The following is a 26,644-nucleotide window of genomic DNA, read 5'->3' as shown; positions in this document are numbered from 1 at the left end:
AACCCATTTCCCAGAATTCGCCATAGAGTTGAATGCGTGCCTGTGCTCGCCCAGATGTCCCCCTGGACAGAGACCATCTATCCTGCTCATCATTGTGTTTTCAGGGGTTAGCTGGGTGCCAGGTACATTCTGGGAAAATGAAAATGTACAATAAATAGAATCACTTTCTTCCTCAGTAAAGAGAAAGTAATAGTGAGAAGTATTTAGTCGGGGTTCAGAGAGGGGACCAAAATGCTAAGGAATATTGAGGACTAAAGGAAAAAGTACCAGTTTGAATACTCAAAATACCCCAGGTTGGAACAAAGGACGCAGGTTTTGATCTGTTCATAAAGATGACGATTCTTGCGTATGTATTTTATTATAATTAGTATGTATATTAAATTATTTGTGATTATCATGACATTTAATACATTTTATACTCATAGATATTTACCATAGCATTATTCATAATTATATATATATATATATTTTTTGCTTTTTGGGTCACACCTGGTGATGCACAGGGGTTACTCCTGGCTCTGCACTCAGGAATTACCCCTGGCCGTGCTCAGGGGACCATATGGGATGCTGGGATTTGAACCCAGGTCGGCCGCGTGCAAGGCAAATGCCCTACCCGCTGTGCTATCTCTCCAGCCCCAATTCATAATTATAAAAAAATAAGAAACAATCTAAGTGTCCAACATACAGAAGTGGTCATATAAATTTTTACATCATGCCACAGAGGCGGGGGACGGTGTGGAGGGGATGGGATAGGGGGGTGGGAGGGATACTGAGTTCATAAGTGGTGGAGAATGGACACTGGTGGAGGGATGGGCTCTTGAACATTGCATGAGGGAAAAACAAGCACAAAAAGGTGTGAATCTGTAACTGTACCCTCACTGTGACTCACTAAAAAAAAAATTAAAAAATTAAAAAAATTAAAAAAATTTTTACATCAATATGTTATACCATTTTTAAAGTTATATTTTTAAAAGTTTTAAATCATGGAACAGAGAAATAGTACAGCATGCAAGATGCTTGCCTTTCATGCAGCTAACCTAGGCTTGCTCCCTGGCACCACATATGGTCCCTTGAACACTGCCAAAAGTGATCCCTAAGTACAGAGCAAGGCATAAACCCTGAGAAAAACTGGGTATGTGCCCCCTAAACTAAAAACAAACATAAAAATTTCAGTCACGTTGTTTATACCATAATGCTAACTGAAAAGACAGCAGGAAAAACTTGTATATATTTGGTAATTAGATTGTGTTAAAAATCTATAAATAGAAAAATAAATGGAAAGAAGTTTCTCTCATATAAATGTATACACACATAAATGATATATATATATCTGCCTCACAAACTCACAAGAAATTATATTAGCACTTGCTTCCTACCATCCCGTTATGTATAAAAGTCACATCTGCACATAATTGGACAAAACAAACAAGCTTAATCTAGCAGATGGAACAGTCTCAGGACTGAATTCTCAGTTGCCTCTCTCAAGTCCCAGCCTGCTTAGCTGACTTCAAGTGGACATAGGAGCAATGCTCCTAACTCACTTTTGGAGCTAGGGAAGGAAATAGTACAGTGGTGATGCTTGCCCTTTGTATAAAAATTCTGTGTGTTTGTGGATAGAGATACAACTCAAGAGGATGAGCAAAGACTTTGCATGCAAGAGGCCTGGGCTCAATTTTCACCACCACATCAACCCCTGAGTACTACCAGAAGTGACCAAAGAGCACTGATTTAGTAGTAGCATTGAGCTCTGCCAAGTAGGGCTGCAAAACAAAGCAAACAAATCCATTACCGTTTAAAGTGTCCCAAAGTGACAGCTCTGGACCGCAGGGGGGCACTGGAGTGGGGCTGCGCCAGCCCAGCCTCCAGGTGGCCCCGACTGACGGAAGTCACACCCTCGACCCACCCTTGGCGCCATCTTGCCACATTCAACAGAGAAGAAGCCGGGCGTTCTGGTGAGCAACGCGGCCGGAGATTGCTCCAGACCCGAGACCGGGCCAGCAACACTGGGGATCCAGACGGAGGAGGTACAGCCAGCACACCTTCTCCAGATGGAGCCCCAGTGACACTGAGCAGCAATTAACATGGCTCCGGGATGCGGGACTGGGATAGCTCCGAACCGCGCGGACGGGATGGAAAACTAATTATCAAATGCTTCCTTGGTAGTAGGGCTGTCTTTCTTGGGGGGAAACTCCAACAACAATTGTGAGTTTTGTGTTGAAATATGGAATGTAATCAAGGTAAAGAGAAAATGAAGTGAAATTCATCAGTTATACAGTTGGGGGGTTGGGGGTGGGGGGTATACTGGGTTTTTTGGTGGTGGAATATGGGCACTGGTGAAGGGATGGGTGTTTGAATATTGTATAACTGAGACAAAACCTGAGAACTTTGTAACTTTCCACATGGTGATTCAATAAAAATTAAAAAAATAAAATAAAGTGTCCCAAAGAAAAGATGTATGAAGGAAAGCATTAGTTTCTCTATATTCCTTTAAACCTAGAACATTCACTTTGGTAATGATTGATTTTTCACATGCACAGAGATACAGAAAACCATAAGGCAGTTTTCTGTCCTTCTAGGCCTGTGAACACAATGCTAACTTCTTCCTACCTTAAGCGAGATGCAAAGGCTTAAATGGAACCAGAGGCTCACTGGTGAGTACAGAAACAAGGAATGGAAGGACAGAATTCAGTGGAAGCCTCCGCTCCAGATAGTCCACTCAGTGGACAGAGCACTCAGTGTAGACTCAATTTTTTCTTGTGAGATCATTACTCTACACCAGTGACTCCAAATTTACTTGGTTTACTCTCCCAGTTTCAGAGAGAAAAAAAATCATAGTTTGCACTTCCTCCCTGGAAATTTAAAGGAATAGAAAGTACTCCACTCAACTGTACTCCACTTGCACCTATCCCCCCAACTCTGAATCACTCTTGCTCTCGCCAAAGGTTGGGTGGTACTGCCCACTTTGGGAAATACTGCTCTGTGCCTTCGAATACTCGGGGACTACTGTGCCAAGGGCCATGGGGGCAAAGTTCAATGAAACCTCCAGACAATTTGGCATTTGTGAATAGCGCTGTGCTTTGTTGGAAGGAACTGGAAGCTGGATTCCCAGCCTTAGCCAGTGCCTCCTCATTCAGCAGGAGGGTGAGGCCTGTAGGGCTGGATGGGGTCGTGATTATTACTTGCAGGCTCTCCTGCCTTCTACCACTCATTTTATTTGTTTAACATTTGACCCAGAGTCTGTGTGTTTTCCCGAGGACCTATCCCAAATGCAAGCAGTTGGCAGCCTGTTTGATTTGGGAGGAATTTCAATATCTCCCTGCATTCAGACTCTTCCTTCCTTGGTAGAAGTCTGTCATTGCTCTGTGCCAGCAGCCGACTTCTGTCAGGCATGTCAATGCATGCGGACACACACTATTTGCCCACTTTCCCATCTGAGAATGTTTTCCAGGCTACTGAAGGGAATAGGGAGGTCTTAAGCCCTCATCTCTCATTGGTTCTGAGGTGGAAAATGACATGTTATTTATTGTCTAGATAAATGACCAAATTAGCAATCCAGTGAAATAAATTCCAGCTAGGACTGGCACTAAATTTAATAGCTTTGTTAATACACAACACACAGAGGGGCCAGAAATATCTTCTAATGGTATTTACATAATTATCAGTCATTTCAACTTTTTTTCTGGCAATGTATTTCTGTGTCCACTTGCTTATATAGTTGATTTTAGGATGTAAACATTAGTGAGAAATATCCATCTTCAGCAAGTGGAGAAAGGAGAAGCAGGCTAGACTTTAACAGATATACTGGCCATAAAGTATAACAGTGGGTCACATTTTATAAAACTTCCAGAACAAAGACTACATCCAAAAGGTAATCTTTCAGATTTGAAGAAAGCTTCATAGACAGGCAACACTTAGGGAATACATAGCCTTGAAACCAGCTTTCCAAGAAATGTGAAGAGAGCTCCTTTTAAAGACAGGAGAAACTTCACATCCCATGGCATTGAGTATGGCACTCACTAACGATGCATTTTGTTATCCTCTACTAGATTAAGGAAGGTTAAAAACATGTAGCAATTAATCATCACTAATTGACTTTTATTGCTTTATTTTTCAGATAATTCCATTTGCCATTCTCTTAAGTTTTTTTTTGAGCCAAGTAAAGTGAAATGAATTTGTTATATGCCTGCCAAGGGGGAAAGCTTGGCGGTGGGAGGGAACCTGGGGATATTGGTGAAGAAAGGGGATATTGGTGGTGGGATTAGTGTTGGAACACTGTATGCCTGAAATAACTGTATTATGAACAACTTTGTTAATCACTCAATTAACATTCCTGAAAAATTTAGAAATAAACTGTTATTATGTTGAATAAAAAAGGTGATATCCTCTGCATGCAAAAACCTTCAGTTGAACCCCAGCACCACACAGTCCCAAGCACTGCTGGCAGCAACCCCCCAAGGACTGAGTAGGGAGAAGTCCCCAAGTGTTGCTGGGTGTGCTCCAAAAAAGTCATTTTCAGATATTACAAAATTCAAAATAGAACTGAATTGGCCTGAGGATTCCTTTTTGTTGTTTGTTATTAAAGCAGAAAATACTAAAAATTATTTCAGATTCAAACCCATGACTATCACAATTTTTAAAAGCCTCTTTTATATATATTTTAAAGTAACTGGTACCCAATACCAGTTTGTTATGAATTAAAAACTGGGAATATTGCTCAAAGATAGGGAGTGTGCCTTACACAATTGAGGCCCTGGGTTTAATTCCTGGAGCCATGAAAATAAGTGTATAAAGTAAAAATCTATGTGAAAGAATAACAAATAGTTTAGAAGTTGTTTCTGAAAATAAACCGTGAGACTAGCCTCTGATGGAATCCATTGCTGTACTGGATACACACAGTGAAGTAGCAGACAGAGCTGATGGTTCTAAGTTTTTAAGTTTTCTGTGCAGAGGGGCCTATGGCATATGCCGTTAGTCATTAAGATAATCTCAGGTTAGACTTGTAATGCAACGCTATACTCGGTTAATTGAAAAAAAAGTGAAGCAATGAGATGTAGTAAAATCTCTCATAATCACTTCTGAATATGCTACACCATCTGAAAACATTGACCATTGCTTCCAGGATTATTCTGAACCTGTATATCCGTAACAACCTGGGAACAGAGTCGATAGGCCTTGGGATACCCTGAACCTCATCTTTGCCAGGACAATGTTGGATAGTACATATTGTGGTTTCTAGGGCTTCCTTTCAGATAGAAAATTTAATTCATCCACACTAAAATAAACTCTACCTTAGGAATGGAAGATTTTCTGCATTGTTAGAACTATCAGTATAGGGAGGAAAAGATAAGTATAAAAGTGAAGTATACTTGGGCTGGAGAGATAGCACAGTGGGTAGGGCATCTGCTTTGCACGCAGCCAACCTGGGTTCGATTCCCAGCATCCCATATGGTCCCTTGAGCACCACCAGGAGTAATTCCTGAGTGCATGATCCAGAAGTAACCCCTGTGCTGTTGGAATATTTCCCCTTTTCCAGCTGCCTTCTGGAGTTTTGTCACAGAAACCTTTTGTCACAGAAACCTAGCTGATCTTTGACCCCGCAGATCTAAGGTGCTAGCCAGGTTTGATTTGACATTGTAGATTCCAGGCTGCAGCCCAGCCTGGTCTTTGGGATGTAAATCCGAGTGCTTTCAGCCCAAAGAAGGCTTCCCTTTTGTTTTTGTATCTTCTTTCCAGGGGCCTAGATTAGCAGGCCTGCAGATACAAGAGAATTATGTTGCCTCAATGTTCTTCCTGTAAGATCTTTTGGTGCTTTTGGTGACGTCAATGTATTGCGCCCTTTGGAAGGGCCATGATCAATAAAAGGGGTTTGGAGAGAAGGTGAGGGAGCGGAAAGTGTATAGAGGGCGGACAGGTGTAGAGAGGATGGAGAGTGTATAGAGGGAAGACTGGAATAAACTGCAAGTGAGACCAACCATCATGGCTCCGTTCCTTCCTTCGCCTGCCACATCTTCGCCATCAACCTCCCCGGGGTGGGGGAAGCGGCCGGAGGCTACCGAGCTCGGGTGGCGGGAGAGACAGCTGCTGCCCTAGGCCCTGTGCCTGGCTCGGTGCGGTGAGGTGTCCCTTCCCTCGCCCGCGCCTTTTCTTTTTATTTTTATACATGTGCATCACCGGGTGTGACACAAAAAGCAAAAAAAAAAAAAAAAAAAAAAAAAAAAAAGTGAAGTATTCTTATAGATTTACTACCTAAGATCATTTCCTACCTTTGTACCAAGAAAGTATTCTTCTTATATTTTCTATTTGCACATCATATTATAGTCTACTGCTTAATATTTCCATGTACTTCTCCAATAAACCATTTTAAAATTTGACTGTGAAAGGTGTATACTGTTATTTATATTTTTAAAAAATTAGTAAGAGACCAGAGAGATAGTACAGTGGGTTAAATATTTGCCTTGCATATAGCCAACTCCAGTTAAATCTCCAGTACCATATGTAGTCCCCAAACCCTGACAGGAGTGATCCCTGAGCAAAGGACCAGGAATAAGCCCCTGAGAACTGCTAGGTATGGGAGGAAGAAGGAGGAGGAGGAGGTGGAGGAGGAAGAAGAAGAAGAAGAAGAAGAAGAAGAAGAAGAAGAAGAAGAAGAAGAAGAAGAAGAAGAAGAAGAAGAAGAAGAAGAAGAAGAAGAAGAAGAAGAAGAAGAAGAAGAAGAAGAAGAAGAGGAGGAGGAGGAGGAGGAAGAGGAGGAGGAGGAGGAGGAGGAAGAAGAGGAAGAAGAAGAGGAAGAGGAAGAAGAGGAGGAAGAGGAGGAAGAGGAAGAAGGAAAAGGAGAAAAAGAAGAAGAACGAGGAGGAGGAGGAAGGGGAAGGGAAAGAGGGAGGAGAAGGAGGAGAAGGAAGAGGAGGATGAAGGGGAAGGAGAAGGGAGAGGAGAAGGAGGAGAAGGAAGAGGAGGAGGAGAAACAGGGGCCATTGAGATAGTACAAAGATTGTCTAACATGTTGCTGTGGCCCAAACCTAGTTTGAATCTCAGTAACACATATGGTCCTGTAGGATAACATAGCCTCAGGTAGTTTAGGTTTGTTGGGTTACTCCCATTACAGTGCTCCCATTCCTCTGTGTTTATTTGTAACTTCTTTCTTAGTGTTCTGTTGACTTGCAAATACTGTTTTTCTTTTCTCCTTGAGCCCTTTGCATAGTTTATTCAGAGCAATGTCCTTTTTGTATGGACACAGGAAGACTTAGCAAATGCTATGCTTTGTAACCTGGAAGTCTTTTGACTCTACATGATATTTTCCTCCTGGGCATCTGTTCTCTGGACCTAAGCCTCAGCTGCCCTTACTTCCTAGCACCCCCAAAAGCAGGGTCCCGATGAGGGACGAGACGGACCCAGGGCAAGCAGTGAGTTGTGTGCTACCCTGGCATCGAGATGGGCCTGGCCGAAGTGCCTAATGCTTAACTATAAGTTAAGAGCTTGATCATGGACAAATGCTGTCATGATCCAAACAGTGATAACTAGATTCGAACCCTGCTAGGGTGAGGAATGATTAATCTGGCCTGAGTGCTGTGGTCTGAGCCTGTGGCAAGATGTTGCCAGGAGAGCTGCAGTAGAAGCCTCAATGTGTCTCTTGCTATGTCCATACAAAAATAACTAGTATTAAGATGTTAATAAGTGTTTGGACTAAGGAAAGAAAAAAAAAAAAACCTTAAGAGTCAGGAAGGGCTTTGGAATGCCCTGACCTCAGGAAGGGCTTTCTTATGTTGGTTTTGCTGCCTGGCTGGGTGTAGCCTAGAGTGCAAGGTGGGAGAGACAAGGAGGAGGAGAGAGGAGAAGTGAGGCAGCAGTTGATCCAGAGAGAGGACGGAGCTGGGAGTGCGGGAAATGAGAAAGATGGAAGATTGAATAAAAGGTAACTAATCAGCAACCAGCTTGGTCCTCGTTCTTCCTGCGCCTGTCCTTGGCCAGCTCATACACAGTGGTTCCAGAGCACCGAACGCGGGCAGTGAGACAGAGCCGCCCAGAGAGCCTGCGAGTGCACGCGCCCCTCAGCGAGCTTTAGTTTTTTACATGGTCCCACAAGCACTGCCAGGTGCAGCCAGAAAATAAATAAATAATGTGCAAAGAACTAGCATCATACAAATCAGTCGATGAAGAATGGAGTAAAGGCATAGCATGCTAACATTAATCAAGGAGAATTGCGCTGAAGTGGCTATACCAACCTCAGAAAAAGGAGAGTTCGGAGAAAAAAGCATTACCAGTCAGAAAGAGAGTCACTCAATGATGAAAAAAAAAAAAAGGGTGATTCATTACAAGGACATAGCAATATTGGTGAACCAAAAAGCAAAGTTCAACATACCTGAAACAAAAGTTAGTTGAACTGAACGGAGGCAGGGGGCAGGGGCGAAGTGGGGAGGTGGGCGACAGGAAATAGAATCTTTTAGCTTAAACTATAGTTTGCTGGATTAGATTACATCTGTGAACATTTGTTAGCATTTATATTCTGGGTAAGTAGTATGCCAATACAAACTGATTCATCAGAGTTACGTTACCTTCTCATTAACTGCCAAACCAAAGCCAAGGTCAGAGTGCGGTTTCCTTCATTGAGATCTTGTCCACCAATTCCAACCAGGGAAAACTTAGCTTGGTTCTTCCCCAGTTCAACCGCATAGTTGCAATTCTCGAGCTGTTAATAAGCAGGAAAGAAAGCGATATAAATATAAACATAATATCTTCTCAATGTTGAGAAAGATTGGGTAATAGTAGATAATAAAAATAAAGATAAAGGACTGGAGTGCATGCTTCGCTTGCAGGCACCCTGGTTTGGATCCCTGCCACCACATGAGTCCTCAGCACTGCCAGTTGTGGCCCCAAACCAAAAAACACAAAGATGCAAGATGAAATGTGTTCGGAATGTATGATCTCCCGTCTGATTTTGCAATCCTAAGCTTCTAAATTAGTGAAGTAATTTTTTCTTTTCTTTTTAAATGGAAGCTTTCACTTTATCTTATTAAAAAAAATTTAGTCACTGTGAAATTAGAAATTATTCATGATTGGGTTTCAGGCATATTCAGTGAAGGAATCACTGATTCCTTCATTGAAAGAATCACCGAATAGCATCATCAGTGTCTACTTCCCTCTACCAATGCCCCTACCTACCGGATTACTTCCCCACCACCAGTCTGCTTCTACAAAAGGCTCATATATTCATACATATGTGTGTGTTTGTATTGTTATATGTATTGTTACATGATATATAATATATATATATATGTATATATATATATGGTTTTGCACTGTGGTTTATAGTATTATTGCTGCTAGGAGAATCGTTCACTTTAGCATCCTCCACCCCCTATTAAAATTCATAGGTACTTTAAGTGCAAAACCAGAATGAATTCATTCCTATGAATGCTCATTGCTGTAACACACTACATAAATAACCAGGTTAGGACACTGGTCCATAATATACTCAAAAAGATTCATTTGTGGAGACGCCTGGACATGAGAAATCTGAATTCTTCATTCTATCTGTCCACAGTGGACTGACATGTGGGACAGAGAGACTCCCATGGCTATGCATTCAAGAGTCACAGAAATAAGATATGGTGAGGCATATTTGCGCCAACCCCACTGCTGTGCTCATAACAGCACGTGTTCCCCTGCTGTGCTGACAGGAGACAGACTATTTGTACAAGTCCACCATTGGCACGGAGCTCCATGTCTTGAGAAAATAAGAATAAGAATCCTGCTGGGGGTGGGGGGAGACGGGGTGTAACCCTGCAGCTCCACTTGTTCTAATGATCTTAATTAGAATTTTTATATCATAATGTCTAAAGACACCCAACATGGAATTATAAATAAGTAATCAACTGAAATAATGGGCTCACTTTAATAAAACCGTTTAGGTCTCCAACTGCTGTACTATAATTTAATCTCTGGATGCAAATAATTCATCTCATTTTGGCCCCCTGCTAAGTGTTCACCGGGTGAAGGCAGCCTGGAGACTGCACCTGCTTATTGAAACAGTGGAGGAGTCATTGTTTACCTTCTTCATATTGCCCCCCAGTTTGGGGTACGGTGGTTTGTTTACTCTGTTCCAGTCAACGGGGACTTTAATCTTTTCATAGAGCTGGAAGATGACCAGGGCATCGGATAAATCACTGCACAGAAACAGACAGAAAGGAATTCTCAGAGAGCTGATATGAATACAGTGCCTACGGTGGGCAGGGCATATCCTTCCATACTAGCTCACGGGACATTCCTAGCCACCTGGTCAAACTGCTGTGAGTTACAGGTGAAGTCACTGATCCAGACACTAGGAGAATTTACGGTCATTCTGCCCGCCTACCCAAAGTGTGACTGTTGCTTTGGCTAAAATGTGCTTCCTCCAGGGAAACAAATCTGGCTTGGGCCTACCTAACACAGGAATCCTTTTGCTTATTGATGGGGTCATTAGTTATAGATGCAGTAGGTCTGTTCTCTGCTGGGGCCAACGGTTTCTGCTGTGCACATGACAAAGCGGGCAGAGGGAAGTGGGTTTCTTGGCAGAACACTCAGCATCTGCAGCTCTGTGTGTCACTTTCCTCTCTCCGCACACTGAGAGAGGGCTTGCCACCTTGACAATTCTTCTGGATCCCGGGGTTTCACACTAAGGATAAGTCACCGAATAGCATTACCTGTACAAATGGTTGACCCGAGGGTTAACGCCCAAGGAGTTCATCCAGTTCCTAAATGTCCGCTCTTCTCTCGTCTCACCTACATCAATAAAAACAAGTTATCTTTCACGCTCCTAGAAAATTTTCCCCTTATTTATAAGCAAACTTTGACTAAAGAGGCTGCAATGAGAGATGAAAAAAATAAAAATAATTGGAGACTTTACTGGATTCCTTCCACCACCACCTCCCCCCCCCCATTACAATTCAGCAGGTATTTCTATGGCATTTAGTAGTTGTGGGCAGAATCCTGGGTAGGGAAATTATTTTGAAGTCATATGTCAGAAGTTTATATTTCTTCTGACTTTCAGGAATTAAAGAGAGATCATGCAAATCTCCATAGAGGGAAGATACAGTCCCTGTTTGAGTTGAGAGAGGAAAAGAAGAGTATATACTTTGCAGGGTGTGGAATTTGAGTTTCACTTTATAGGGCTAGTAAAGTATGCATAACACAGAGGAAAGGGAAAAAAGATAGAAGAATAGTAAGGTCTGGAAGTAGGAGTATCACAAACACACACACACACATACACACACACACACAGAGGTATGTTCTGTATTTAAACCACTTTGGAACTGAGCTTCAAAGAATCTGCGTTGGACAGAGCATGGATATAAGGTGGCTTAGTGACAAACCCAAATCAGAGGGCTCTGAAGACCAAGTAGCAGATTTCAGTGAATATATTAGTTATATATTACGATGTTAGTCCTAGATTTTTTTTATTGCTACAATAAATTCTTGGGAAATGCAGAGAATGAAAGAACCATTGTGTCATGTCTGGCAGCAGTGTGCAGCTTTACTGGAAGGCAATATGCATTTAAATTAAACATGCAGGGAAGAGAGCACTTGACACTAGCACATGGGCATGTTCCTGTGCTTGATGAATGGAGAAATGGGCCCCTAAGAGCCACTGAAATGTTGGTATGTGATTTAATAAGCATCTAGGAGAGTAGCAAGAAAAAAAATTAACAATATAAAAGCCATTCTTCAGGAGAAATGATTAGTATTTAATAACTCAATAGATGTAGGGGTGAAGGAGAGGAAGATACCAAAGTGAAATTCAGATCTTTAGTTTTGGTGACTGAAGAAAAATAGATTAATTTGATTAATGGAAATGGAGAATTTCTAAGGACTGTGGGTAGGTTGAAGATGGGAGCAGGTAGGTAGAAAGGCAGCAGAGAGAGGAGAAATGGTCAATTTCATTTTGCATTGCTGAATTAAAAGTACAGCAAGGACTCAAAGAGGGATGTTGTAAAGGCAGCTAGAAATGGTGATTAGGGGCCTTGATAAATATATTTGGTAGTCAATAAAATGCACATATCCCTGACCATGATTTATCAAATGATACTAATGCACTGGAACACGAATTGATTCTGCATTTCTAGTGAGAATAAAGCTGTGCAGAAAGAAAACCAATACTCTAAATCTTGATGATATTGCTTTGGTGGTATTCATTTAAAATTAGTTTTGTTTTGATTTTTCTATTTCAATATTGAACCAATTCATGATGGGGGCATAGAAAACATCTCTGGTTCTTGTTAGAAATGAACTACAGATACATACTTTCTGTTCAAACTTAGGGCATAAATCTTCAAAATATAATTTCTAGAGATTCTGCTTCAAATATGACTATGTTCTCCCAAAATGTAAATAAAGGAAAGACAAAAACAAGAACTTCAGCACACACCTAGCATAAGTTGAATATAATTTTAAGATGTTGAGTGGCTGAAATTTCTTTCCCTAGGAATTAACACCCAGTCCATTAAGTACACAAATTAGGTTTTTGTAACCCAGGATTTATTTCATTCAATAATTAAATGCACTGTCTTCTCTAAAACATTTAATTCTGATAATGGATGAAGTCTATGTATAATGGATGTGATATCATGGTATTTGATTATTTCTGCTGGGATGTAATTGACTTGATTAATCTATTTATTCTCTGGTTGTGTTCTAGAGAATTGATGACCTATTTGCAAATCTTTCTCCAATTGTGTAAAGGGTTTTGTTTAGGAGGTGGTTCTGAATTGCCCTGGAAATAGAATGGTAAATGTGACCCCAGACTTTAAGCAACTGATTTCCAGCACCTTCAAGAGCTCCCCAGTCGATGTCCTGGTTCTCTGGTTTATGCAGGGCAGGATATTTGTTAAAGAGGTTGGCAATGAAAGCCAAGTTCAACTTGGGGTTCCCTCGGACAACATCTGTGGCCGTGACAAACTGCCGGCAGCCCAGCCTCTCCGCCTGCTGCAGCATGCATTCTGCCCTCTGGATGTCATCCTTCTCCTGCAATGAAAAAGGGTTTCCAGAGGCTGGGGCACAGTCTTGCAGTACAAAGGAGGCAGGTGCCACAGGAAGAAGACACAGGATCTTAAGGAAACTCTCAGATACAGACTAACTCATAGCATATTAGTACTTGCTTACTACTGAGCCCAAATCAGATGGTGCCAAGTTAAAAGGAACCTCCGAGGAGAGACAAGACAGCCCCCTCATCTCCATAAAGCATCACTGAGGAGGGATGGCTGCTGCCCAGTGGCACATTCTGCAATCTTACCATTTAAGTTGATCTTAATTGCCTCAGTGATGAAGTTGACTTTTCAAAACTATTTTGTAGCACAGACTTTGTGAGACTTTTGTCTGCTAAGCATGTTGATTTGTTAAGTCATAAATTGTACTTTTTATTTCCTGCAAACTAGTGTAACTACCTTGCCCCTCTTGGTATACTTGCAACTCAAGCAAAATGATTATGATCGGGTAAATGATCTATTGGCAAATGCAGAATAATATCAATTTGGCTTTTGTAGAATTTAGGCTGAGATCCAGTCACTTAACATTTTAGAGTCTATGAACATAGTTTTAGAAACTCTACAGATATTTGTAAGCATATTCTTATAAGAAAGCCAAAGTTTTGTTAAAATAGGCTTCACTGTCCTGAAAGTTCTTAAGAGTCTATGGGTGGAGGGATAGGTCAGTGGAATGAATACATGTTTTGCATGTGGCGGGCTTGGTTTGATTCCTGGCCCCACATCACTCCTGTGTACTGCTGGTATTGATCACTGAACACAGAAACAGGAGTGGCCCCATAGGTGTAGCTAAAAACAAAGACAAAAAATCCAGTTGTCTATAAGAACTTTAACTTTCAGAAGACAGAAACTTCAATTGAAATTATATTTTTTGTTTGTTTTTGGACCACATGTATTAGTTCTCTGGGTTTACTCCTGGCTTAGCATTCAGGAATTATTCTTGTTGGTGTTTGGGGGACCATATGGGGTGGCAGTGAGCAAACCTGTGTCAGCTACGTGCAAGGCAAATACAGTGCCACATCCACTGTACTATCACTCTTGTCCCTGAAAACATTTCTTAATATACTAGGAAACATGATCATACATCTAATAAAAGCTTGCCCTCTCATTTAAATGAGGCACAAAAATGGGTTAGGTGACTTCTCAAGCCTTATGGGACAGTGCTGTAAAGACAAGCCTTTATGTTCAAATGCTTTGCCCACTGATCTCAGGAGACTTCAAACCAGATACTCTAAAGAATTTCCAGAGCCTGCCCTGTCTTTCCCTGCATCACCGTCAATAATGAGGCAGGGTTGGGACCAGGTGAATTTTGGGTCTGTCCTGGGAACAAATAACTTCCAATATCATACGATATATATTTTAAATCATTAAGGTGACTATTTGTATAAATGTTATTTGTATTTTCAGAAATAACAACTAGGCACCTACATAAAAAAAAAAGAAGCAATAATAGCTTTTGGTGTTGTAAAGTCTATTAAATGATACACAGAAGTACCTAAGAGTGGGATGTGATTTGTGTTCTTTTCTCTCTTTTTTCATTACAGCTTATTTTCAGATTCACTTTCCCATAATTATCCAGAGTTGGGGGGTGTGGAGAAAATGGAAGGGCGATTGGGAAGACAGCATTGCATTCTTAAAACACAGCTCAGGCAACACCTTACCCTCAGTCCTGACATGTCAATGACAACGGCAGGGATGCCTTCTTCATCGCCTTTTGGAGCCACCTGCTCAAGCAGGTGGTAATAAGCCTTTGAGTCCTGGGGGAAATAACGAAATTGCAATTAGAATGGCATGCCTAATTACATACTGAGCATGACACTAATTTCTCAAAAGCAAACAGATTTTATTTCCTATTTGACTATCACTCAAGAGGGCAACTTAATTAACAAAGCTAGAAACATCCACTAATTTAAATTTTTTCATTTGTCTTTTTGCATAGTGCATTTGACTTCCTATTAGAAAAGAATTTTAACAAGTTAAAGAATGGGATATATATCAAAGGCAACTCAAAGAACCAAATGCTATTCTGTTGACCTTTGGTGGTAAATAATTTGCGTGTATTGGGTGTATTGAACTGTGTACAGGAAAACAAATACATTTTTATATTGTTCTAGAAGTCAATTAGCTACACTATGTTTAAAAAGAAAACAGAAAAAGGAAGCAGAAGTTTAAAGCAAAGTCAACAAATATAATTAGACAATCAGCAAAAAAAAAAAAAAAGATTTTAAAGACAGGAAGTGAGTGCACTGAAAATCAGCCTCTGAAAAAAGAATGGACAATAGATGACAAATGCATTAATGTTTATCTAAGACAGAAAATTGGATATGTTTAATTCTCAAATTTCAGAAATGTAGGTCCTGACAAAAAGGAATTCTAACAGTCATATTTTATTTTATTTTATTTTATTTTATTTTGCTTTTTGGGTCACACCTGGCAATGCACAGGGATTACTCCAGGTTCTGCACTCAGGAATTACTCCTGGTAGTGCTCACAGGACCATATGGGATGCTGGGAATCGAACCTGGGTTGGCCGCGTGCAAGGCAAATGCCCTACCCGCAGTGCTATTGCACCAGCCCCATAACAGTCATATTTTAAAGTTCTATTTTCATTTATTAAAGAATTTATGCAATTAATTTAGCAATTTAGAGGCATCTTTACTTATCTTGTACAGATTGAAAAATCAGGCAAGGTGCTATATTTTTGCAATTATAGGGGCAGAGGTACACTTGTCACGTGGGACATTAGAAAGATGAGAACAAGAGATGACCAGTCTCTGGCCTGGAAGCTCCATAAAAGGATTTTCACAGCTTTTCTTTTTATGTGTTCCTACTCATCATGTTCTCTATAGTTATTCTGGAGTCAGTGAAAGTTCCAAGTGGGCGTTAGGCAGCAATAAAAGCTGGCCCTTCATCTTTTCAGTCGAGGGTCATCATTCTATCTAAAGATATCCCCTCAGTGTGGGTGGACTCCCTCCTCCACTGACAGTCTGTGATCCCAGGACACCCCTCGTTCCACTGTTACCCAACTGCTGGATGCTCAGTCTCACAGGGTATAGCCTTGACCTCAGCTGGGTGATAGCTGCCCTCTGAAAATAGACACAACCATTGCTCGGCCATCAGTGTGGACAGATGCACTGGCCGGGTCAGAATGGTTATTATACCCCAGAACGGTCGTTCAGTTTTGGAAAGTCAGATGAATTTATGGCTAAGTTCAAGGAAGTCCCATTTGGACTGTAATGTGTGAAAAATGGGCTGAAACAACTGTAGAACTTACATTGGCAATAAGTTGTGCAGATTCTGTTAGATTCTATTTGGGTTGGTGGTGTTAGAGAATGCTTTAACCAAAGAAATGCATGGGGTTAGCACAAGGAATTGGGCGTCACCAGCTCAAGATAGGGTGCTATGTGTGTGGTAAGGGTGTTGAGGGGAGCTGGGGTGCACTCGCAGCCTAGCAAGTTCACACTCACTGGTCAGCCCCTGCCGACCAAGTTCTGAAAGCAGGAGGCAGCTGCTGCACTAGAGTTAGAAGCCTGGCCCAACTATTGGTGAGTCTTCCTCTTTGGAGAAAATGTCTTAAATTCTTGAGCAAGCAAGGACTGAAATGTTTTTCTCGAGCTGTGCCCTAGGGTCCCACACCATTTACTATTACAAACTGCTCTTGAACATTCATTCCTTCCTTGCTCCTGAGGAATTTTCTTTCTTGGCTATCCGTTGTCAATGTCAACAGCTATTTTCTTTCACTTGGAGCTTTTCAGAGACTTGGAAGCCCTCTGAACATGTGTTATAAGATTGATGTCATCTAGAAAGACTGCACTCATTTGTGGAGTATAGAATAACATCACATGAGGTTGATACCTAAGGACAGTAGATACAAGGGCCAGGGGGATTGCCCCATAGCTGAAAGACTGCTTCATGAGTGGAGGGGAGAAGGCAGATAGAATAGAGAAGGGATCACTAAGAAAATGATGGCTGGATGAACCAGTTGTAATAGGAAAAGCATGCCGAAAGTAGATAATGGACCAAACATGATGACCTCTCAGTGTCTGTGTTGCAAGCCATAATGCCCAAAAGTAGAGAGAGAGTATGGGAATACTGTCTGCCATAGAAACAGGAGGAGGGTGGGAAAGGAGGGGTATACCAGGGATATTGGTGGTGGGGAATGTGCACTGGTGGAGGGAATGGGTGTTTGATCATTGTGTGATTGTAACCCAAACATGAAACCTTGTAACTATTTCACGGTGATTCAATAAAATTTTAAAAAAAAGATTAATGTCATCTTCCCCATGCTCTGGGTAAATTCTCATTGCCGGGGGTTTCCAGAATTTTTTCTTTTTTTCTTTTTTTTAAAATAAAACACTCTGGATTTTCGAGAAATTACACAAGTTGTTTTGGAGAGGCAGTATGAACATGGGAGTGAAGGACACTAGCATGGGGACTGCCTGTCGAATTTGAACCCTGACCCCATTACCCAACTAAGTGAACTTAAACAAGTTTATTAAAATTCTCTCCTTTTTTTTTAATCTGTGAAGTGAGGAAATAATCATTCTTGTTCCATAGGTTTGTTATGGAGGTTAAATGAGCCAAAATATGTAAACAACAGTGAGAATAGTGAGACATGCAGTTGGCATCCAGCTTGCTACTTATTAGAGAAGGGAGAGTATTTCTCATTTACTTTTTAATTTTAATTATATGAGGGGAAGGTGGGATCTGTCTGTTCTCAGCGGTGGGATCTGTCTCTGTGCTCAGGGATCACTCCTGGCGGTACTCAGAAGATCATAGGAGGTGCTGGGAATAGAATTGGGTTCAGCTGCATGCAAGGGGAGCACTTTAGCCCTTTGTCCTATCTCTCCAGCTCCGTGGTTTAAATTTTTAAAATAGAAATCTCCTGATGCTCTCATGGATGGAAGATGAAACACACAGCAGCCGTACACATCGTCTCTTTATTTAAAAGCAGGGCAGCTCTTGTCCTTCCTCTCTCAGCTGCTTCTATCCTTCCATTCCGGAATACAGAAGCTCTTCCAGTAAACTTTGAAGCTGAGAGCTGCTGAACTTTGCGGGGGGGAGGGGGGTGGTCCAGCTGCGGAGGGCTGGAGGATGGCGAGGACACAGTGCCTCTGTGCTCTCACTTGCCCCAGAGCTTCTGAAGAGATGGGGCCCAGATTCTCTGCATTTCCTTCCAAAATACCCCAATTCCCTTTACTGCTGCTGACTCCTCCTACCTTAATGTCGGTACTGAAGTTAGTGAGCTTGTTACACCCAGCGTTTTCCAGGTGGTAATTAGCCCATCTCAGTAAGAGGTCCTCCGGCGAAAGTTTCATCAAATCCTCCAAGCTCTCCCCTTCTCTCAAAAGAGCAATCAGAGCTGAGGAAGCACAGATACAACAAAGAAAAATAAATGCAGGAATCCAGAGGTATTGGGTCGGGTGATGGAGTGGGGTGGGGAGGGGGAGGTGAGGGAAGGTTCATAGGAATTGCACTGACCTCTGCTGGAAGCCAAAGAAATTGAATTATCTCTCTGGGGCAGGACTTCCCCACTTAATATACCCCTCTGAAAAAGTTGTGCTACATCATGAACTTATATATTAACCCCATATTTTAGTGGGGAAGACAAGGCACCAGTCTATCTCAAAACTGTGCCTGAATAAAAAAAAACCATGGTAGAGCCACAAAAAGAGTCAAGACTATTGGCTCAGAATGCTGAGTGCTTCAGATCATGCTTTCATGATATGAAAACATTTTCCCTTTTAGTAGATCAATTTGCAATAATGACAATGTCTTTTTGTCTATTCCCATAGGAGTCTTATATTTCAAATGCTTGTCTGCATAATTATAGCAGCTCAAAAAATGTAATCAACTCTTTCCTCTGTTTCCTCGGGTAAATAAATACTTTTTGCTCTACTGGAAGGTTTAAATTTAGCTAGGGTCATTATTTGTGAATCAATATTCCTTCCTGTGCGTTCTAAGTTCTCTATTTGCTTTCCTTTTCTTTTCAACATTTTCTTTAATGTATTAGTTCAGTAATGGTACTGGGTGCAGTGATACAGAGAGGTAAGATGCTTGCCTTGTATGCAACTGACCCTGATTCAATCCCCGGCACTGCTTATGGTTCCCTGAGTAATATCAGGAATGACAGAACCAAGAAGAACCCTTTGGTTAGTTGGAACATTGCTGGGTGTGGCCCAGAAACCAAAATTTAAAAACATTAAATTTAAAAAATGATAAAAATGGTACTCCTGTGGTTATTATGATTTGGATACACCCACTATATATCTATCCATCTAGGTATGTTTTGCATATAAAGATTAGATTTTAGTATAGAATTTATATTGGCACAATCTGTACCCAAAAACTAAAGGGTAATATTGTGCTCTTTATCAAAAATCAAACATTTCTGTCTAAAGGGCCAGCTGCAATCATTTAAGTGCAGCAAAGATGCTGAGAGTATGTAAAGACTTGCAGCTGCATAACTGAGACCTGGGAACCCTAAACATTTTTCTACGGTCTTGATAAAGTGACACCCAGTTTCTCCTAACTTGATGCACCACTGCAGTATAAGAATGTGTTACTTCATACAATGCAAGTCTGAAATAGTCAAACTGGGGACCATGGGCAATGTTCAGCGCTCCTGTGAGGTATTGGATTGGATCCTGGCACACAGGAAGAGTCTAATTGGCTACAAAGCCTCTACAGGCAGATTGACCGTGGAAAAACCCTTGAGGTTAGAGTGCCAGACAGCTATACTCCTAAGCAAGCATTATTGTTCATCTGTGGTCTTCAAGGGCTTTTGATGTCTTCTGAAACGTCTGGTCAAGTGCAGATAGGATCTGTTACATTAATACAATGGATTCAAAGTACCCTCATTGCAAAGGCCCTGCATAGTTTTGAAAAAGCGAGGGGTCATGAGCTGACATTTTCCGGCTACAGCCTCTAGGATGAGTATTAATAAAACGCTTTACCATCACCATTTGGGAGTCAGCTCCTACCTTCATTTCTGCTGAGTTCAATATCGGCAAACAGTCCAATCTTGATGACTTGCCACAGAAGCCCCAGCACCAGGTAAGGTTTGCCTTCTTTTAAGTCTTCAGCCCCGATGTTAACCACGTGGCATCCGATAGCTGAGGCAGAGTTCAGAGCCAGGTTCAGATTTTCCTGAGGGAGTGTAAGTATGAACAAAATAATGAGAAGAGAAGAAAGCCCAGTCACCCAGACACTGGGCTTTAAAAGGGCCTAGACAGTCAAACCAGCACCCTGAGTGGAATATCCATGATGGTCAGGATTGAAGCTAATGGGAGCTATAATTTTCCATCTTCTCTGTGGTAGGGCCTACACACCAAGCCTCTGCATTAGCCAAGAGATACAGGGGGCAGCTCTGAAGGCAGTCAGTGTTTTGTCACTGGCTACTATTAGTAACAGAACTGCTTATGTGACTCAAGATCATAAAAGAGAGTAACAAAGTAGCTTTTGACCTTCAGATTATTAAGGAAATGGCAAAGATACAAACCAAATTGTTGGAAAGGATACCAGAGATTTTACTAGGACAATTAATTGAATATCCAGATTAGCTAGGGAATTTAATTATAAACTCGTGTACATAAACCCACATATACAGATTTATAGATTATATGCTCCTCCATGGACTGGAGTGGGTAGGGCATTTGCCTTGCATGCGGCTGACCCGGGTTTGATTCCTCTGTCCCTCTCGGAGAGCCCAGCAAGCTACCGAGAGTATCCCGCGTGCATAGCAGAACCTGACAAGCTACCTGTGGCATATTCGATATGCCAAAACCAGTAACAAGTCTCACAATGGAGACGTTACTGATGCCTGCTCTAGCAAATCTATGATAGTGGGATGACAGAGCTACCATGCTATAATGCTCCTCCATCCAACCAACAAGACGGTATGTAACAATTATACAGTTGGAACAGAGTCAATACAATTTTCAGTCTAAAATCGCTATACCTTTCTTGGGTCCATGAAAAAAATATCAGAGTAGTAGAGGCAGAGAAGATTTTTGTTTGTTTGTTTTAAATGACAAATTGAAAACAACAAAACACAGGCCACCAGTGATAGGAAGGTAAATATCAGAAGAAAAGTGCATTTACTCAGAGTGGAGGTCATGAGTAGATTTAACTTTGAGTATATCTCTATACATTACATGGCTATACTCTCTTTGTTCACCATTCCCCCTGTTAAAAGCACTCAAGATTAAATCTAAACAGGATGTCATATTCTATTATTCATGACTGAAGAAGTGAGGCACAGTTGTGGAGAAGAGAACAACAGCCATGTTAAGATACTGAAATATCACATGAAACTACAGCTTACTTACTGGAGTTTACTGTCCACTTTACCCACAAAATGATGCAATTAAAGCAAGCATTATTTATTACATTCTGGGCTGGAGAGATAGCACAGCGGGTAGGGCATTTGCTTTGCACGTGGCTGACCCAGGTTTGATTCCTCCATCCCTCTCGGAAAGCCCGGCAAGCTACCAAGAGTATCCCACCCGCACTGCAGAGCCTGGCAAGCTACCCGTGGTGTATTCAATATGCCCAAAACAGTAACAACAAGTCTCACAATGGAGACATTACTGGTGCCCACTTGACCAAATCGATGAACAATGGGATGATAGTGCTACAGTGCAGTGCTTATTTATTACATTCAGGCTGTGGCCAACGGGCCAACATGCTATGAAGCCTGCCTGAGCTTCCTGTTTACACCTCTTCACTTCTGAGAAAGGCTTGCTTATCTTCTCAGCTAGCATGCTGCATACTTGGCATCAGGTCAAGCGTGTGTCACTAAAGGAAGTTTGCGTTTAAAGTTTATCCAAGATGAATTGTATTCAGAAGGAACCGCAATGTAATAGAAAACATAAGTGACCCACCTACTAATATCCACCAACCATCTCCTCTCCCCACTCCCCCCACTTTAATTCATTAAAACCCAAACAGAAAGTTCCTCTATCTCTGTAAATGATAACAAATCACTACCTAGGTGGGGGTGGGGGGTAAGGGAGAGATGTCTGGGCACCTGACAAATGCTGTTTATAGAAACTAGAAACAACAACTGACTCAGCACCCACGTGCTCACCTATTCCGAGCACAGTGAGGTAACAGAAAGGAGACAAACCTGTATGGTGAATGGGGTGAGTTTCTTCTTGTTGATTGTTCTCTCATCAATTGTGTCTGGCACTGACAGGTTGATCATTTTACTGGAAGAAAAACAATTAAATGAGAGAACATGGGACTTCTGAATACCAGAACCCAATGACACTGGAATTAAATTCGAGGGTCCAGGAAAATAGGTTAAAAGGCTGGAGAACATGCTCGATCCCCAACCCTGTACGGTTCCTGGAGCACTTCCAGGAGCTGTCCCAAGCACCAAACCAAGAGTAGTTCCTGAGTACTGAGATTATAGCACAAAACATAACACAAAACCAAACATTTTGTTTTGTGCCAAACAAGCAAGCAAGATGGTAACATAGTCTGTGCCACCAGGGTCTAATTATGAAATCAGTTGTACATTCTGACTCTATTTCAACAGTCCATGGGAAAGGTTAATATTCCTGAAGTCATATTAATATATTGAGGCAGGAAATAAAGATCGTACTCTACTTATTTACCTAAGTTGTTGAAAAATTATTCTTGTTCCTTTAGCATATTAGGAAACTCTTGGTAGATTACTAAAGAAATTCCGTTACGATACTTTATTTCTTAGTTCATGAAAGTGGTCCTAGTCAAGTGTATAGACAAGCTATGCATATTTGAGAGTACATAATGTCTATATTTCTACTGGACACACAACCAAAGTCTATACATGATATATATAGCACAGCGGTTGGGCGTTTGCCTTTCATGTGGCCAACCCGAGTTCGATTCTTCCACCCCTCTCGGAGAACCCGGCAAGCTACCAAGAGTATCAAGCCTGTGCGGCAGAGCCTGGCAAGCTACCCATGCGTATTGGATATGCCAAAAACAGTAACAATAAGTCTCTCAATGAGAGACATTACTGGTGCCCTCTTAATATATATACATATATAAGCATATATATATATATATATATATATAAAGAAAAGCCATCATCATAACTAGGTTTGTAGGGGGAGATATGACCTCCCAGTCATTTGTGCAGTGTTTGCTCAGTGACCTGGGCTTTGAGGAGGTAACACTACAAGGAATTAAAGAAGCCATGGGTCGGGGTAGAGGTGGGCGGGGGGGGGGGGGGCGGTCTTCGGTGCCAAACTAAGAATTTAGGAGTTGATTCTGTTGCCTGGGATTCTGATATATTTTCCAAGCAGCTGAAGTTTTAAAAAAGAAACCTCATGGTGAGCTTGAATAAATAAAATATCTAAAGCAGAACTGCTCTATGCAGAGGGTATGGGGGTGCCCAAGGGCTCAAAGTGGTGCCCTTTCAATTCCTAAGACCTAAGACCAAGCATTTCAAACCTCTTCACTAGCACAGTGTCTTACAGCAACAGAGAAGCTGCTGAAGTCAAATCCCTAAAGGCATTGCCAAAGACATCGTCTTGAATTGACCAAGTGTATTTAGAAGTTTCTGATGAAGAGAAACACTTGTCATCTTTCTGGTATTTTGTAAAAGTTAGATATTTGAGTTATATATTTAGGAGCACCATTTAAAAGTCCATTTCCTTAAAGACTTTCTTTTGAATTGCTTCAATTAGCAATGATCAAGTTTCAGTGACCAAGCTCCGATTCTCATGCATCTCTGCCTTCATGACAGGCCACTTGCGATAAAGCAAAAGGGCATCTAGTAAAAAACAAAAACAAAAGTAAAAACAATGGCTTTTGCTCTTACTACATCTCTAGCTTGTGCTTGTTTGTGCTTGTCTCCATACTGCTCTTTCCTCTCCTCTACCTAAGCAAGGGTAGATTTTTGTTCTTATTGAGACTTGATTTTGAGAGAACTTTGCTTTCTAAAAACAGCCAAGGGTATGTTTACAGCAGAGTTTCTCAGCCAGGAGCCATATGGCTTCCTGTGACCCCAGCATACTTGAAAAGGGGTCACAGGTTAAAATCAAATTAGTGAAGGGTTACATCACAAAACTGGAGGGTCAATGAACAGGATGGTGCGGGAGGGGGAGGGCAGGGGGCAGGGGGTGGAGATCAGGAAACAAGGTCAGAAAGAGCCCAGGGCAGGAAAGAGGTTGAGAAACACTGGTCTAGAGAAGCATGTCAGGCTCGGCTCAGCCCCAAGGCCCCAAATAAATACAATTACTTATCAGTATCCTAGAAAATTTTAGGAAAACCTTTAGAAACTGAAAAGAAAGTGGCATTTACCAAAGGACGATGCCATCCCCAACAGCATTGAAGAGGTCATCTGTATTTGGGTCCATTGGGATGACGTGCCGGCAGTCAAGGTCATTTTCCAGGGCTTTGTTTATCCAGTTGACAAAGGCATACTTCTCCTCCTCTGCAAATAAACGATTGAAATGATTTATTTGCAAAGTGAAAATGTGATATAAATAAAATCATACACGTGGGTCTTATATTCTCAAGCCCAGGAGAGACAATGCAAGGTGAGCCAGTCCATTATTCAATCATCATACATTTATTGACATATAAAAATCTTAGCTGATATGGGAAATGTGCATGAAATTTCTGTTCACTCCAAGTCATAAAATATACAACAAGCAAGAGCCTGAAAGATAGCTCAAAGGGCTGAGCATATGTTTTTGTATGGGGGATGAGTCCTGGGTTCAATTCCTGAGCACTGCCATGAGTGATCCCTTAGCACCAAGCCAGGAGTAGTCTCTGAACATCACCTTGTATGGCCCCAAAGCAATCAAGCAAACAAAAGTATAGCAGACTTAAAGAGTATGTGTAAATATATTATTATAGAGGTAAATATGTATATATTTATGATTATATTATAATCCATTGCACTGTCACAGCCCCACATCTCCCTATTCTTAAGGGCAGCATCGTTCCCAGTAAATGTGGTGTGAGCTTATATGGCTCATTGATGCTCTGGGTATTTTCCAAGAAATCTCTTTTCTTCTCAGTTTTTTTGTTTCGGGGCCACACCCGGCTGTGTTCAGGGCTAAATTCTTATACTTCTGGTGGGCTTGGGGAAGTATGTGGAGTGCCAGATATCAAACCTGTTTGGCCACATGCACGGCAGACATTCTCTCTGCTATACTCTCTTTCCTGCCCCTCACTTTTGAGTCACTTCTGTTGCCTGTCAAATTTCACTGAACCTTTCTTCTATGGTTTGTCCTTTGCTTCATCACATCTGTGGTGTTTTTGTTTTTGTTTGGGCCATATCTGGTGGTGCTCGAGGATCACTCCTGGCGGACTTGAGGGAATCATATGGGATGTCGGGGAATGAACCTGTCTCAGCTGCAAGCTAGGCAAGTGTTGCCCACGTACTGTCACTGCAGCCCCTCATCCAGGGCACTTTAAAAAATCCTGTTTTGGGCTGGAGCAATAGCACAGTGGGTAGGGCGTTTGCCTTGCACGCAACCGACCCGGGTTCGATTCCCAGCATCCCATATGGTCCCCTGAGCACCGCCAGGGGTAATTCCTGAGTGCAGAGCCAGGAGTAACCCCTGTGCATTGCCAGGTGTGACCCAAAAAGCAAATAAATAAATAAATAAATAAAATAAAATAAAAAATCCTGTTTTTTTTCTGAGTATGGTCTTTTCCGCAAGCTACCCGTGGCGTATTTGATATGCCAAAAACAGTAATGACAGGTTTCATTCCCCTGACTATGAAAGAGCCTCCAATCGTTGGGAAAGATGAGTAAGGAGAGGCTGCTAAAAATCTCAGTGCTGGGAGGAATAGAGACGTTACTGGTGCCCACTCGAGTAAATCGCCGAACAACGGGATGACAGTGATGACAGTGACAGTGATTGCACTGTAGCACTATTGTCCCATTGTTCAACAATTTGCTCGAGCAGGCACCAGTAATGTCTCTATTGTGAGACTTGTTATTGTTTTTGGCATTTTGAATACGCCACGGGTAGCTTACCAGGCTCTGCCGTGTGGGCAGGATACTCTCAGTAGCTTGCTGGGCTCTCCAAGAGGGACAGAGGAATCGAACCTGGGTCAGCTGTGTGAAAGGCAAACGCCCTACCCACTGTACTATCACGCTAGTCCATTATAATATATTATATATTATAATATATAATAAAATAATGTTTATATAATGTAAACATGAATATAGCCCAATACGGGCTAATACTCAGTCCTGTTGATTGAAACGTGGAATGAATAGGCAGTGGTAGAGCACACACATTGCATGTGTGAGGCCCTGAGTTTAAACCCTGGCAACACACATATTCACTGTCACTGTCATCCGTTGCTCAACAATTTGTTCAAGCGGGCGCCAGTAATGTCTCTCATCATGAGACTTACTGTTACTGTTTTTGGCATATCCAATATGCCACGGGTAGCTTGCCAGGCTCTGCCGTGCGGGCGCGATACTCTCGGTAGCTTGCCGGGCTCTGAGAGGGGCGGAGGAATTGAACACGGGTTGGCCTCATGAAAGGCGAACACCCTACCCACTGTGCTACCGCTCCACACACATTAAAAAAAATAAATAAACTTAAAATGTGGGAAGATCAATCAAGTCTTGTTTTATTGTTGTGTCTCTTTACTAATTGTAATAA

The 26,644-nt window shown here is 41.7% G+C and overlaps 1 protein-coding gene across 3 annotated transcripts in view; it reads right to left on the bottom strand.

Moving 5' to 3' along the window:
• The window catches only part of LCP1 (lymphocyte cytosolic protein 1), a 102,455-nt gene that overhangs the window by 10,421 nt on the left and 65,390 nt on the right, over window positions 1-26,644 (bottom strand). For all 3 annotated transcript variants that reach the window (XM_055138312.1, XM_004604575.2, XM_055138306.1), the window contains 9 exons: window positions 24,312-24,444; window positions 22,144-22,225; window positions 19,997-20,162; window positions 18,233-18,375; window positions 14,675-14,770; window positions 12,801-12,996; window positions 10,680-10,758; window positions 10,049-10,163; window positions 8,553-8,686 (listed from right to left, as the gene is read on the bottom strand). In XM_055138312.1, the coding sequence (XP_054994287.1) occupies window positions 8,553-8,686; window positions 10,049-10,163; window positions 10,680-10,758; window positions 12,801-12,996; window positions 14,675-14,770; window positions 18,233-18,375; window positions 19,997-20,162; window positions 22,144-22,225; window positions 24,312-24,444 (1,144 nt within the window). The remainder of the gene's footprint in view (window positions 1-8,552; window positions 8,687-10,048; window positions 10,164-10,679; window positions 10,759-12,800; window positions 12,997-14,674; window positions 14,771-18,232; window positions 18,376-19,996; window positions 20,163-22,143; window positions 22,226-24,311; window positions 24,445-26,644) is intronic.

Source organism: Sorex araneus, chromosome 1 (assembly GCF_027595985.1).
Source record: "Sorex araneus isolate mSorAra2 chromosome 1, mSorAra2.pri, whole genome shotgun sequence".
In the NCBI taxonomy this organism is placed as follows: Eukaryota; Metazoa; Chordata; class Mammalia; order Eulipotyphla; family Soricidae; genus Sorex; species Sorex araneus.
This window is presented reverse-complemented; position numbering and strand designations above follow the sequence as displayed.